The 15,746-nt window shown below is 41.5% G+C and overlaps 3 protein-coding genes across 5 annotated transcripts in view; all 3 read right to left on the bottom strand.

Annotated features, from left to right (window-relative positions):
• Positions 1-18: 18 nt before the first annotated feature.
• Positions 19-9,658, bottom strand: trpc4apa (transient receptor potential cation channel, subfamily C, member 4 associated protein a). The gene is made up of 18 exons (XM_088424389.1): positions 9,515-9,658; positions 7,605-7,733; positions 6,707-6,823; positions 6,550-6,607; positions 6,402-6,460; positions 6,183-6,311; positions 5,550-5,751; positions 5,291-5,476; positions 5,075-5,217; positions 4,861-4,992; positions 4,717-4,775; positions 4,409-4,594; positions 4,208-4,298; positions 3,290-3,430; positions 2,897-3,008; positions 1,988-2,100; positions 1,712-1,918; positions 19-705 (listed from the first exon to the last, which is right to left on the bottom strand). The coding sequence occupies exons 1-18, from the start codon at positions 9,638-9,640 to the stop codon at positions 568-570; spliced, it is 2,328 nt and encodes a 775-aa protein (XP_088280515.1). The 5' UTR covers positions 9,641-9,658; the 3' UTR covers positions 19-567.
• Positions 9,659-10,109: 451 nt separating this feature from the next.
• On the bottom strand, positions 10,110-13,038 carry LOC148418688 (src-like-adapter 2). Its single transcript, XM_088423947.1, has 8 exons — positions 12,855-13,038; positions 12,108-12,190; positions 11,931-12,033; positions 11,760-11,846; positions 11,323-11,426; positions 11,076-11,228; positions 10,370-10,502; positions 10,110-10,261 (listed from the first exon to the last, which is right to left on the bottom strand). The coding sequence occupies exons 2-8, from the start codon at positions 12,172-12,174 to the stop codon at positions 10,138-10,140; spliced, it is 771 nt and encodes a 256-aa protein (XP_088280073.1). The 5' UTR covers positions 12,175-12,190; positions 12,855-13,038; the 3' UTR covers positions 10,110-10,137.
• Positions 13,039-14,261: 1,223 nt separating this feature from the next.
• ndrg3a (ndrg family member 3a) overlaps positions 14,262-15,746 on the bottom strand; it is a 35,361-nt gene continuing 33,876 nt past the window's right edge. For all 3 annotated transcript variants that reach the window (XM_088422749.1, XM_088422750.1, XM_088422751.1), the window contains one exon: positions 14,262-15,746. This exon is cut by the window's right edge and continues 403 nt beyond it. The gene's annotated coding sequence lies outside the window, so the exon portion shown is untranslated.

The following is a 15,746-nucleotide window of genomic DNA, read 5'->3' as shown; positions in this document are numbered from 1 at the left end:
AAAAATGAGGCTAGCACGTCGAGTGCCCGCTGCATAGTTTATTCTCTTCCCAAAGCATTTCTCACGATACAAATTTTGTTACAAAATCAAAAGGTTTAAATCAACACAAAGTAGTTACAACGAACAATAAAAAAAAACAAAAAAACAAGTGGAACTGTGCAACATTTTATTCTACAGTTAATCCAGAGCTAAAAGACATTGTTTTCAACAAGACAAAACAAAAACAAACAAAGCGAGAGTCCCAAAATGGAGGATTTTAAATGAAGAGCCCCAGGCAAACAAAACGTGCTGGTCAGGCCACAAAGCACCCAAATCAACAGACGGAGGAAACCGTGACGTCGTCCGCCGAGAAGACTCGCCCGTCGCCGTCAAGCGCTCGAGGGATTCTAGAAAAAGGCTGGATTTCGTTCCGGCTATAACAAACAATCATGGCGGGCGGCGATTCCCAAGGTCCGAACGACGGCGGGGCCCGCGTCCTGTTTGGGGGGCTTCGGCGGGCCGGGCGCGGGGCGCCCGCGCGGCTCGGGGGGCCACGCCCCCCGGTCCCGTCTCCCGAGCTCACTGCGGTCAATCTTCCAGCAGATCCCTGTCCAGATCCATAAAGGGCTCGTCGATGTAGCTGGCTATGGCGCACAGAGAAGTCCTGTCCGAGCCCAGTAAGACCGACACCGTCTCCTTCCAGTAGCCGAACGGGATACACGAGCTCTGAGGAAACAAACGAAAAAAAGCGTTAACGCCTCGTTTGGAGAAAACACGTACTTGCGCTAAGAGCGGTTTGGTAGAACCAGACATTTTGATTTTGCCATACTCCTTTATATAGACTTTGCTTTCATCACCGGCCGAAAGGATAAAAAACTTTTTCGATGCATGAAAAACTTGAAACGGGTTATGATTCATTGAAATGATTGTGTTGATTCGTTGTCATGTTGTGCTTGTAGTATTTTGGACATTATTAGAAAGGAATAATCTGAAGTTGTTTTAATGTTATATAAATATTGCTCTGGCCCACTAGGGAAGAGATTTTCCTGCAAAATCAAACGATTAATGGGGTCAGAAATAGACTTGATTGTTAGGATGATAAAATCGGATTCCGGCCTGACGCTGGACCGATAGCTCGGAACACCCCAACTATGCCATCGCGAGTATATATATATATATATATATATATATATATATATATATATATATATATATATATATATATATATATATATAAAACAAGCGTACAAAGCTGTACTGACTGATGTGATTGTTGCCCCGCTGGACACGTTTGGGGGCGGTAAAATTCTAAAGACGACCTTGACTTGACCTCGTTGTCCCGCCACATAGCAGCTGACGGCAAGATCGGCGCCAAGGGGTGTTACGTTCCACCCGGCACGCTTTCCACATCGGCTCCCCTTTGAGCTCGGCTTTCGCCATCCGCTAAGTGCTGCCGCCAACATCTGGCGCCGTTGCCGCCGGAGGCACCGCTAAAACTTCTTTTTTTCTTCCCCCCAGAATGAAAGCCCGCGGCCCACGCGCCGTCTAGGGCGCACCGTCCGTTTGTGATGGAATCGAAGGCTTTGAGGCGCGTCCCGTAGTGCGGAAAGTACAAATTTGCGGCGGCGCCGGGCAGTGTCTCCGAGGAGTCGAAAGGTAAAATGTCAGTGACGTTTGCACCCGGGCTAGCCGGCGTCGACTTTCACGGCCTTCGTATGCGCGTTTGACTCACATTTTCCAGACAGGTGCTGTCTTTGTCCTTGTTGAGGTAGTGACACTGCCAGAAGCGCAGGAGGTTGCGGAAGTTGTTGAGCAGGCAGCCGGGGTACTTCTCGGCGTACTCCTTATCTCGCAAGGCGTTCAGGTAGAAGGGCAATTTGGCTTTTCTGCGGGCCAGCATGAGGATCACCAAGCTGGTGTTCAAACAGCTCACGTTCTCCTGGGCGGAGGACGGACGCGCAAGTGAGCGGGGCGGGCGCTCGTCCGCCGCGGAACTTTGCCGGCGCACCTGCGTGAGCGTCTGCACGTTGATGATGTTGACGAGTCGGAAGAGGAAGGCCAGCCGGTTGTCCATCCGGGCCATGTAGGACAGCAGGCAGCACTCGGACAGAACCTCCACCACTAGAGAGGAAGGAAGACCCATAGGAGTGCTGCACCGAATTCTGACCGATTTGAGCGGCCCTTTTCAAATATTGTAATATGCTTTTACGCAATCGCGTGTCTGCGGCACCGGATGGCGCTGTGGAACTCTATATCATTTCTATTTGACAGAATCAAATCTGAATAACTAAATCATTCAGAATTTATTTCAAAAGTAAGAACATTTTTCCTTTTTAAGGAGTCCAAACATTCAATCCCAAGTACTCCTATTTGTGTATTTTCCCAATTACCCGAGTACCTACAGTAATTGATTACTGTATTCATTGGGGGGGAAAGGAGAAAAAAAAAAAAAAATCAACTTTTTCAAAAAAATTGTTGGTGGATGTTTGCTTGATTTTATTATTTTAGTCTAATGTTCATGTGTAAATATATATATATATATATATATATATATATATATATATATATATATATATATATATATATATATATATATATATATATATATTTTTTTTTTTATATATATATATTTTTTATATATATATATATATTTATATATATATATATATTTTTTTTTTTTTTTTATTGAAGCCAGTTTTGTAACTCAAAGTTGGTTCAAATGAGTAACCTCAGTACAAAAAATAAATACAAATGTTGAATTCACTAAAGCATCTACACGGGTTGAACGCATATAGGCGAATTTTGGCTCAAATATGTCCATTTTTAAAAGTAATTGGGTTCAATTTAACCTAAAACGTGTGTTGTGATGTTTTGATGCAACTTTGTTTTTAAAGTTATAGAGACATATTAGTTGTACCTCTGACATCCTCAGTTTGGCTATGAAATCGGTCCAAGGACAGTACGATGCAGCGCACCAACATGTTGGAGTCCACCAAAGAGCTGTTGATCTGCGTCAGGAAAGTCTGGAACTGCACAGGAGAAGTACAACCTCATCAGAATTGTTGTTTCCAAAAACCATCCCGACACCAAGCCCATTCATTTGCGTCCACTGTTTTGTCCATTTTGTCTCAGCAAGGTTGATCGCTTCCCACACAAAGACACGAGGCATCATTGGAAAGGCCTGCATGTCCTCTAATGCGCACACTAGGACACTCCATTGAGTCAAAAGATAGATCAAAAACAGATGTCCACGACAGTGGACACAAATGAACTGAAAGGAGGGGGAACCTGTAAGAGCCACAAACGGTACCTTCTCTGGTGTGTTGACATATTTATTAAATCTTTTAAATGCATCAATATTAAACTTCATGAGCTCCCCGAGCAGATCGAAGTAGCTCTGCAGGACGTCTCTGGAGGTGCAGCCGCTGTCGATGATGCAGAACAGGATGTGCTGTCACAGCAAAAAAGAAATTAGTAGCAGTACAATTACCACTTCCAAACACAACTTTGATATCGAACATATTTTACGCTGTTGATGTTCAGCGCATTCCGACGATTCAGTATTATGGTCAAATATCAGCCAAAAAAACAGCATTGGAGTATATGGGTATACACGCAAACTCTCAGATATACAACATTTACTTTATCAGGATTATTTCTGAAGATCCTTTTTTTCAAAGTAATTTTATTCAAGTGCAATAAAAGAAGCGAGCGGGCTGAACTAACGTCCGATTCCTTCCTTGTTCATACACAGGAATAGTACTAAAACGGTGAGGATCATGTAAAAGTTTTGATGTCTCCAGCTGATTCAATTAAGAGTGGCAAGCTATGGAGCTGTGCGCACCGGTTAGAGAAGAAGTAGTGCATTTGACTCCTTTATTAATTGCAGCCTTTTGGCACATACACACCAAAGTAAACTTGGTGGAACACGGCTCCTGCGCAACTTTGGGCTGTTAAGATAAAACGAACTCGAGACGCGTCGCGGGAAAAAGGACAAACTGCTGCTTGGGGCACATTAAACGTTACACTGGCGTGGCATTCATTGACCGCTCGCTCACAATGTGTACGCCAAACAATTTGTTTCATTCAAACTGTGCTACTATGTGTGTGACTAAAAAATATTTCAATTTGCCATTCTTTACTATCTTTACTGGGGTCTCAAAAAAAAGACGAAATGACCATTAATGTTTGAATGAAGAACATCGCTCGCTTGTAGAAATTCAATTACCTCCAGCAGTCCTCTTTTCAGGAGAAACATTTGATCTGCATAGGAGGTGGCTCCTCTCAGAAAACTTTCCACTGCCCTTGCCTGCCAGAACCTACAGCCAAAGAAGACAAATACATAGATTCTTAAAAAAAAAAAAAAAAGGGGGGGGGGGGGGGGGTATGAAAGAACAATGGCCGACTTGTTCCCCGTATGCCTCCTGACCTGAAGGAGGAGTCTGGAGGCTCCCTCTTCATAACGGCGAGGAGGCGCGTGAGGAGGCCCTTTTTGCCGTCACAAACAAGACTTCTGTCGGTGTTGACCAGCGCCTCCACCTCAGGAATATTGGCCTTCAAGGAGATGGCACTGAGCTCGTTCAGCTCCTGGCTATTTAGCAGGAGGTACTTGTTCCTGAGGGAGAAGCCGTCGTGCTTGACTCATTCCAGCCCAAAGACATATTCTTACTTTTTCAGGTAGCTGAATGAGTTCATTTTCAAGGTCAAGCCAGAAGTCTGAATTGAAGGATTACTTACTCATGGTGGTCACTGAAACTTTGAAGAAGACGCAAAAACTGGATTTTGAAAGAGATTTCCTGCAGCATGAGGAAAAAGTCAACATATGTACGGTTACCATACAATTTTTCGATTGGAGGAGAGAGTGATTTTTCAAGTCCGTACCGGGCTGCAGTCACAGTTCTCATTCTGGCCGTGCACCACGTGATTCGAGAGTGTGAATTTCCTCCAGATGAGCTTGTCAAAAAGGTTGTTGAGACCCGGGATGAGACGAAACTCCGCCAGCATCTTGTGGACCTGGGTCAACCCCCCCCAAAAAAAGGTGAGCGGGACATTGCTGCAGGCTGCGTAAATGCGACAGCGCACAAAGATGCTTCACCTGGTTCCTCTGACGACCCATGAGAAGAACACACAGCACATAGAGCACCTCCACTTTGTACATAATCTCGTGGACAATTTTCATGGAAGGGGGCAAACGATGCCGGAGCAGGCTTGTGGCCAAGGCGCTTTCGTCCGACGACTCTGAGCAACGAAAAGGCAAATGTTGTAGGCGCTCGCCGATGACGTCATCAAAAGGCTAAGAGCGCGGGCCTGCCTGTACTGCTTTGCTCCGCCTCCTCCGTGGCCATCTGCATGAGGGCGTCCAGCACCAGGGCGTTGTCCAGCCACGTGTACCACTCCTCCAGCTCCTGCAGGAAGTTGGCCCCCGTGGCCTCCGACACCTTCCTGGTGGCCAGCTTACACAGACGCTCGATGAAGCCGGGGATGTTCAGCAAGGTGACTGTCGCAAGAGGTGACGGGCTAATTATTGGCCGTCGGCGGGATGAAACAAAAGCGCTCCGCGGGGGACCTACCTTGATTGACCTCTGCACGCGAGGGACTGGAGTTTCGTTTCTGCTGGGCGTTTTTGGCCAGCAGGGTGTGCTTGTCGTCGTTCCCCAAGTCGGGTTCGGAGATGGTGACGGACAGGATGCGGCAGAAGTTGGCCAACTGTTGCTGGTCAAAGCTCTGAACCAGGCCTGACAGGTTAGGGATGCTCTCTAAATGGATCATCTCCTACCAGAAGAAAAACGTGTACCGAAATGACAGATGGAGATCAATTATTGGATTTTTTCGTGTGAATCTCATATTAAAGTATTTGTGCGTCTTGAACACGGTAACATAGAAAATACCAGAATTTGACCCCAAAATTAAGGACGCGTCTTATATTTGCGGGATCGATGGTGATAACGGCTCTGCTTGCGACTTTCACGTGACCTAACTCTGAAAATCAGGTGAGCCGTGATTGGTCGTAACCTGAGCACTGAGAAACTATCATGTACATTTCCGAGGCTTCCCCCTGAGATGCTTTAACACGTCCTGCTTAATTTAGATTTCAACCGCACACGACAACAACCATAAAACTGATTTTAGACTAAAACATATTGTTAAACAAAATGCTGGGAGGTTTGACTTTGCCCTTTAGCCAGGAGTACTAAAAGACATACCTTCTTAACGCCAAGGATGTCTTCAATTAATGTCGCGGTCTGCAGGAAGGTCTTTTTGTTTGTCATCAGCGTGAAGAGGAACAGAACAAAGTCATCCCTGGCAGCCAGACTCTTTGTCACTCCCTCCGTCTGAGAAACAAAACAGTCAAGAATGGAAGTCACTTCATATGCCAACTGCTGCGGCGCACAAAATGAAGGCAATGGATGCAATACACTTACACAGATGCAACAATTGTAGAGAACACTAAGGCAGTCTTTCACCAAATCGTCATTCACTGCTGCAACAGAAAAATGGAAGCGCTCCAGTTTCAACGGTGCTACAAACAATCGCTCTTTGGAATTCAAGCACAGTGACATATCGTCATACTTTTGGGCTTCTTCTTCTGCATGGTTAGCGTGGGTCTCATCAAGAGCTCTACAAGCAGCTACAAAAAGAAGAAAAAAAAAAAGTAACACTCAATTGTTGTGGCTGTTATTACATTCAACATTGTTCTTAGGCATGCGATGAGGTGTGTGAACCTTACATGGACTCCGCCAAAGAGGTCAAAGGTGTGCGTGTTGGGGAAGGTGGATTCCTGAGCGGTCTTTCTGTCCTCGGTGACAAAAGACATGGCCTCCATGGACAGCTGGGACGATAACACCTTTGAAAAACGCAAAGCCATATGTTGTTCTTCAAAGGGAATCGCTTTGCACAGTCAGCATTAACGTTTGAAAATTCTAAGGCTGGATATGCATTGTTCTCGTGGACACAATTATATATTTTAAATCAGGCATTTAGGCATGGGCTGAAATTAGATCAAAAGGAAAAAAACATTTTACTACATTCTAAGGTCCTTTAGAAATATTTAAGTAGATAAAAATATTTTTCTCTTCCACATTTTTTTTAATGTGGAACATAGAATAAACTTGTAACGTGTTCAACTAAATAAGTAACTAAACAATTCATATTAATGCTTAAGGGCAGCCAGTGTGGGATGTCCCCCACCTACTGCCCGAAGACTGCTGGGATAGGCACCAGCAAGCCTGCGAGTAAAAGCGGCTACAGTTAATGGAATGATGGATAATTTTACATGAATAATATAGTTATGAAATGAATGATTAAAAAAATGGCTAAATAAGTGGCCTATCCCTTCACTCAAAGGGGGAGCTTGCTGAATTTGTGAAGGTTTTCATCTCTGCAAGTAGCAAAAAAAAAAAAAAAAAAAAACCTCCTTGGCAGTGATGGACAGTTTTAGCAGGTTTTGAAACGGACACAGCAAACCATCAAACCAAACCTGACGTTCAATATGGTTATTAACAAGGCTGCTGATAAAACAAAATGAATCGCAAGCAACTTTTCTCTGATGCATATAATATTTTGCAGCGTTGCAATATGAAAGGAGCAGCCCCATCAATTCTTTGCCTTTGTTGCAGCGTTGTTACCTTAAGGAGTCCATGGGCATGCGAAAGGTCACTGTTTGGATGACTGCTCTCGTAGAGCTTCTGGAGCAAAGTAGGGATGCCTTGCCACTTGGCCCGCTTGTCTCTCTCCTGAAGGAGACCCCCTGGAAGCTAAACAGCACAGTCACAGATGGGCTTGAGAGTTCTTGTTTACTGATGTTATGTGAATGCATCACGAGAGACCATACTTTGGAAGCATACGCCAACAAGTGAGAGAGCGAGCAAGCGCATACAAATTCAATTCACCATTGATTTGTTGGTTTAGGGCAGACTCTACAAAACATGGGCAAATATGTCAATGGCGGTTAGTTCCGCGGACGTAAAGAAAAGGAAAACACAACACTAACCAGTCAAGTATGATGCAGGACAGCTATCTAAGCACACGAGGATCAACAACAGGCAACAACACAGTATAAAATGGCAAATTCTTGTTGTATCGCAATTTCTTTGCTGGCACTTTCTTTGGTGTTTGGTGGGTGAATAACTTGTCATTCTAAATACCAAACCGATCGAAACCAGAAACTCGCTCAGCTGCACACAAGACACACAACGATATCCAAAACGTAATTTGATTTATGTTGGCAAAGGTTTTCCTCCTTCACTTTCCGTAGCAGCATAAAAGAAAAATCTGAGAGGCACTCCTCATGAAATATAAATAGCAATTATTAGAGCTACAATTATATATAAATGATATATATAATATGTTGGTTGGATAGAACACATTTATTTATACTATATTGATATGAACTCGGACGCTGGTTCAGTCTGCTTGCTTTTTTAATCGGAAATTTAATATGAGCTAATATGAGCTACTGTTAGCTGGATCAGGCTAACAGCCAACTGACATCCTCCCTCCAGCTCGTCCCGTTACGGTAACTATTTTAAGTACGAGTACGGCTGATATAAAAATGCACATCTGTGCGTCAAAACTCATCTTATGTGGCTACCAGATTAACTTCTAAGAATGGTGTCGTAAAAAAAAAATCTTATTTTTAAGTTACCGTTTATAGGACACACCCATTCTACCCTGGACTAAATACTGTATCACACATTGTCATCTTAAGGGCTATATATATACTTTAGATTGGATTTGAAGCCTAATCAAAATACACAGTATTGAAGAGCTTCACCAGTCTCTGTTTTGATACTGCATCGGCTGCAAACAATGAGATTTCGGTCATCCTTCTCCTCCTATTAACATGAAAACTACGACTAATGAAGTGTGTGGATATGTCATGATAGGTGTTCCAATACTGTTGTTTGACCGAGCAAAACAAACGTGCGGTGCAGTATGTTTAACAATGTGAATATTCGCGTACTTTTTCAACGTTAAATGAGTCAAAACAGCAGTTGTCAGCGTGTCCTTTTATGGAAACTATTCTTATAGTGGTGGGTGGACATTACGTAATCGCCTGAGCTTTTCAGCGGCTAAGCTAGTTAGCTTTTCGGCAGCCTGTAGCTGCACTTTCGTTTTTACAGGCGCGTGAAACGAAACGGGCGACAATTTCACCGCACAGTTTAGGGGTCGCTTATAGATTCACAAAACAATTGCAACATTAATCAAACTGTTACTCGTCATCCGAACCGTCCTCTTTGCTCATGCTAGGCTAATGTGTGCTAACAACAAAAAGATTACGCCAACATTTATATCCAATCAGCAAGAAGGAGAGCTGTGCGTTCTACTCCATTGTTCAGGAAATGCTCCAAAAGTCGCAGCCAGTGGCCAAAACTAAATAAATAAACGTTGAATAAAGACTCGGCGGTGCGTCGCCAATCACGTCTGCCCGATTGCGTCTTGCTTTTCAGGCAAGACTCCAGCACGCAAATCCCTGGTTCGAGGGGACCAACTTTCCGACGTCTTTTGCGCCCAGACGCAACATCGTTTCGCTTACCTGTGTGCCTCGACTAAAAGTGTTCCCCGTGACTTTACTCTCCGTGAACTTGTACACGATATTACTTTTGCAATTTCTTTGTTTTGCCCCCGTACAGTGGGTCTCGGACCCCTTAAGCGACGCCATTATTTCTTCTTCCTGAAGTGAGCTGTCCAAGGCAGGAAGTGGATGCAAGCTATCATCACGCTTGAGGGCAATTAGGCGCCATCTGCTGGCCGAGTGAAAGAACTACAACCGCAAAAGTCAACGTTGCGTAGAAACGTACCTCGCACCGCAACGATTTAGAATTCAAAAAAAGAAAATGCTCTGCAATTTTATTTGTATTATTATGACTGCCTGAATTATAATGCAGTTTCATCTGGATAATGTACAACTTTTTCTTTATGTAGATCCACACACTTTAAATGGTTTGACATTCGTTATCATAAACATTCAATAATCTGACATAAAGGCTCTACAGTACATTCAAAGAACAGTAAATAATAACTTAAGAACAGGACATTTCATTTGTCGTAAAATAAAATATGTCACATTTTTTTTAGTCCGTGTCTGATCCAGGGTATTTTAAAGAATATCATCAGTCTTTGTGGCCAGATTATTGTTTTTTTTTTTTTTTTTTTTTTTTAGGTCGTGTCCCAGTTGTGGTCTGTTCCTTCTGTCATTTGGAGATAAGAGCTGATGGCCTCCCTCAGACCTTCGCTCACCATGGAGCTGCTCGACTCTGTTCTTCTCTTTAGAATCATGGACCTGAAAAAACAAAAAAAACGCACAATTGCAATGCATGGTACTCAAGATATCATAATTTGACATCAATGGTGGCTTCTCAGCAAACGTAAAAGTGGACTTTCCCCACACCTGCTGATGTTCTTCCAGTTATTGGTTGGCTTCCTTTCGGCTGAGGATAAGGCAGGCCTGTCAGCTATCGGGATAGCAGAACCTTGAATAAGGCAAGGCTCATTCAGCCGACAGCAAAGTCCGTCGGCGCACTCTGGAAAATCATCAATTATTCTTATTATAATATCCTGCATAAAACAAAGGATCGCCTAAATAATCCATCATCATATACATTATATTAGTCATTATTACTGCCATACTTGATGTATTAAGCAGAGCTAGGGGGAAATCCTATTTTTTGTCAAATTAAGTATAATTAAATTATTTGGGCTACATACTATATGAGTATATATACCAGTTGTACACCGAACATGCATTAACGACCTCAGGCTGGCTTTGCAAACTTGCAACAATAAATGAAAATCTGCTAACTATTCCACATTAATTTTATAAGCATAAAAGTACATTTTTACATAAAAATAATAAAAAAAATACTTAAAACTTAATTTGAGCCTGAGAGATTTAAACTTTCCAACAAATGTATTTCGCATCAAAGGGAAAGCATTGAAAGACACTAGGGAGCTGAAATTTCACCCAGAATTTATCACACTAGCGGGAGTGTGCCATTCCTTGAATAAAATCCTGCCAGAATGATATGCAAGAAAATGCCCCAAAATGGTCAATACTGACCCAAAAAGTGTCAAAACTGACAGAATAGCCCACAAACCTGAATAGTGTTCCACAAGGTGTTTTAGAGAAGAAAAGAAGCATCTTGGAGTTATGTGGACCCGTCCATTATGATGTGGAAAGATCAGGTAGTGTTTCACACAATCCGAGTACAAAATGTTGACTTTCCAGCGGACAGACAGAGAAAAGCAATCTAAAACAACCAAGAGCACAGGAACCGAAACGAGTTACAAAATGGGCGGTCGGCGATCCACTCATTTCAGACTTCAAACAGATGAGCCACTAACATCTCTTTGTCTCCGACTCTCGGATCAAAAAGGCTCCGGTGCGGTTTTGTGGTTGCATGAGGAGCTCTTCTGCTTTATGCCTGCTGATACCAGAGAACAGCCACCTGGATTAAGAGAGAGCAACCATCAACAACAAAAACAACAACAGCGATTGCATTGCACTGACCAACTTTCTCTTCATTGACGGTAACCAGAGACATGGTTTAATGAACTGAAATGCGTACTGTATACAATCGTGCTCAACACATTTATTGTACAGGACTAAAGTCAGAAGAAATGTTTAGAATCAAGTATTAGGAGATTTTGGGGCTTTTTGGCTTGTTACGTATGATTTGAATGAATAAATCGCGTGCACATATTTTAGCATTTTGGAATCAACTAATCAGAAACAAAGCGAAAATAAATAAAGTTGTATTGACAACAATGAGATAACTTACCTATGTGTGACTTTGGCAGTGTAGTTGGTGGGAATGTACATTTCTCTGCTTGTAGAAGTGGACCTTACCTTCAAAACATTCCCATCGCTGAAAAGAAAAAAACATCAAGTGAGCGTTTTTATACACGACTGAACTTTGAGTGAATTTCAAATTGTGAGTTTAAAATCATACTCTGATATGATGCTAAGTCTCTCCCCGACGCTCATGAGCAACTCCGTGCTACCAAATGATGGAAAGTCGTAGAGGGATATAACCACGGTGTCTTCTTCAGACACTGCACAAATTTGGTCCCCTCAGTAAGATGTAGAACAAAAATGTCTCGTCTGTGGACGAGTGGAGAACGCTTACCTGAGGGAAGAGGTTCTGGGGGATTTTCGAAAACAGTCAAAGTGCTCCTGGAGGGGCACATCCCCATTTTCTTTGACCTCCCGCTGTTATCAAAAGAGAGCAGATGCATTAAAACCAGTGGCGTGGTCATGGGCGAATGAAGCTTTATGAAGCACTTTTGATATTTTTGCTCCACTAGATGGTACTCTTGCTTGAAAGATGCAGGGGAAATGTAAGACATTTTCATTTCACTAGACTTTATCTTTAAACCAAGAGCATCATCTAGAATAGGAAAAATATCTTACAAGTGCTTCATGAGGCTTCATTTTCCCATCACAAGTTTATAGACTGCAGAGCTTTATGCAAAGAATTTTTGTTGACAGTTTTGAATCAAAACTCAGGTGAATGATGATTATTCTGTTTTAGAAGAAAATAATAGTTCCTGTGTCAGGGTCCGATTCATGAAATTGTGCTAAAAATGGCCAGCTGACTAACCGTGGGGAAAAAGAAGCTTTATGAACCACCTTTGAGATCTTTGCTCCACTAGATGGCACTCTTGCTTTCAAGATGCAGGGACAATTCAAGACATTTTCATTCCACTAAAAATCTTTCAACCGAGTGCATCATCTTGGATAGGAAAAAAATTATCACAAGTGCTTCACAAGGCTTCATTTTCTCGTTAGTAGCCAGCACTAGAGTTGACTTCAATATACTCAAGTCATGACATAGTTGTAATTATGACTAAAATATTGGCAAAAACATACTTACCAGCAGCCTTAAATAAATATGCTTAATAAATCCACCGTTTTTCAGGGGTCTCTCAATTCTGTAAGTAAATCCAAGTCTTGATGGAAATGTGCTCATCTACCTCCAACATGTACACACTTGAAATCAGTATAAGCACAGCTTGGGTTCTTTCTCACATCTGCAAATCGTGAAGAATGACTGCTGTGCAACCAGGAAGGCTTGCAGCTGCATATAGGTGGGAGGTAGCTTCCTGCATACTGCTTGAAAATATGCAAAACTCTCTCTGTGTTTCTATGTGTTCAGCATCACCAGCTTTGTGGTGTTTAACATAATGTTACTATGTGGTTTGACCAAAAATTTACTAAGACAGTGGTTCTCAAACTTTTTTCAATGATGTAACCCCCTGTGAAATTATTTTTTTTAGCCAAGTACCTTCAAAACAGTGCAATTAATTTTTGATTGGAAAAAAAAGCCTTCAGTGCAAAGTTATCAATTAATTGCTTCGAGTTTCAATTTATTTGCTCTTAATTTGAGAAGAATAGCATCATTATATAAACAGTATATATATATATAATATATATATATATATATATATATATATATATATATATATATGTATTATTGTGTGTACTTTATACTTGTATACGTGTACTATATTTGTGTATGTACAGTATATTTTATATATATGTACTGTATTTGTGTATGTATATTATATATACATATATACACTATATGTAATATATATAAGAATATGTATTTATATAAAGTATAAATGTTTACAAATATACCGTATAGTATATAAGGATAAGTGTTGGAAGTAATTGATTACTTACTAATCAAGTGTGAAAATAATTGAGTACATTAGGTATTGACGTACTAAATCAATTGTTAGGTACTAAAGTACTCATGTAATCAATTATTTGGGGGTTAGCAATTGATTATTAAAGTAATCAATTTCTTTAGATTTGGTAATTGATTACTTCAGACACTAAAGCAGAAAAAATAATGAATCACCTCAGTGCTGAATTCATTTTTTACCATGTCATTTTTAGAGCTTCCATTAGCCAAAGTACCTGGGATTGAATTTCTGGAGTCGGAGAAGGATAAAAAAACATTCTTTTGGGGATTGAGCGAGTTCAAGAAGATGGGCTGTTATTTGAGCTGCTCAAACTGATAATGTCAATGTGGCATCTGAGTCAGGTTTATGGTCTCTTTCACAGAAAAGTCAAACGCGGCGCTAAATATAGACACCCTCATCTGCGACAAAAGAGTTGAACATGCAGCGGAAATAATTGCGGCTTGATAACAACTCACCGCACTCACCTTCATTTTCCACTAACAGCGGCAGAAGTCATCAGCCAACCACCATTTTTTTTCTTCTCGAACTGTTTTATGCGCTAAGTCAATGAAAGGAAAAACACGAAACGCTTGTCATGTTTTACATCTTTATTGAGTAGTAAGTAAAAGACAAGTGAGATGAAGCCCTGGGCCACATGACACAGTTTGTTTAAAGACTTCCCTAAAATCAACACAATGGCGAAATAAAAGGACAGCAAATTCCGTGTAAACAAGGAGACAGTAGTACACACTTTCTTGAACACTAAATGTTAATTCAAGCAGGCATGTTCAGATTAAATACGAGCAGCCATCTTCCTTCCGCAGATACGCTTTGTTAGTCTAATTGCGTAATTGCTCAAGTCAATTTTTCGTTTGTTTATTTTCAATCACGAAAGGCCTGGAATTAGCAATGGTAGAATCACGGCAACTGGATCCTTTTTGTTTGATTCACTGGAGTAAGAGACTAGTCCCAAGGGCAACCTGAGTTTCAAACATATGGAGCAATGGTGGGGTTTTTATTTGCCGATGGCCGAATAAACGCTTGAAATAAAACATCCTCTTTCCTCTCTGTTGCAGAACTTTTCACTGCATTGGCGTCTTTGTTGCAATTAGCTCTGGCTCTAGCCACAGCTAGTTGCTTTGCATTGATGAGGTAGGCCAAACTTGAGCTCCTTCTTACATTATCAAAGGTGCTGTCACGGCGTTTATTTTTTTTCTGTGAAATTTACCACTCATCAGGCCGACAACTCTCACATGCTCTTCTATTCTCATGTCTTCCTTCTGCCTTTGAGCCTATCAGGTTATGCCAAACACAATGACAGCCAATCAGTGTCCACTTCAACTCATGCACAAGAAGCCCGATGGATAAAAACGATTATTTGATCATCATACAAATACCATAAAGTTTGGTATTAAAAAGGAGATTAACCCGATTAAAAACAAACAAACTACTGTACAGTATGACTGTAATGAGTTGATCACAATTGATCTGTTAATCTGATACCCCCTAATAATTTAGTCCGTGAAGCCGATAACGGATGACGAGGAAAGACATAGACTTCATGCCAGTTGCTAAGCTACCGCAGCCAGCGCATTTAACATCGGAAATAAAGTACTTGTGTACCTGTGACTCACCTTTTCAGATACATGTGGCTTGAACCGTGTTCAAATGGAGAACATCCAAAGTCAAAAAGCAAAATATTCGAAAAATTAATAGGTGTCGAGTCTCCGGAAAAAAACCTTTGTGCGCGCTAGTCTGAACACGACCAGAACTGAATTATCGTTTTTGCTCAAAAACGCTCAAATTGACTTGGGCAGTAACGCTATTAGCCCAACAACTTGTTTCCGTTTATGCTCTCACTGCATCATATTGCTGCAATTCGAAATCGCGTCCACAGTTTAAAAAACACAAAACACACACAATAAAAAAAAAAAAATACAGTGGAGGCAGCATCTTTAGACCTCAAACTAAAGAAATGGATTAAAACAGTAAGTGTCCTAGCATACAATGACAAAATCAAAATGGCGGTTATGTTATATTAACAACATTGACGGGCATACCATGAAAAACAATAA

Source organism: Hippichthys cyanospilos, chromosome 9 (assembly GCF_059441005.1).
Source record: "Hippichthys cyanospilos isolate Australia breed blue-spotted pipefish chromosome 9, RoL_Hcya_1.0, whole genome shotgun sequence".
NCBI lineage: Eukaryota > Metazoa > Chordata > Actinopteri > Syngnathiformes > Syngnathidae > Hippichthys > Hippichthys cyanospilos.
This window is presented reverse-complemented; position numbering and strand designations above follow the sequence as displayed.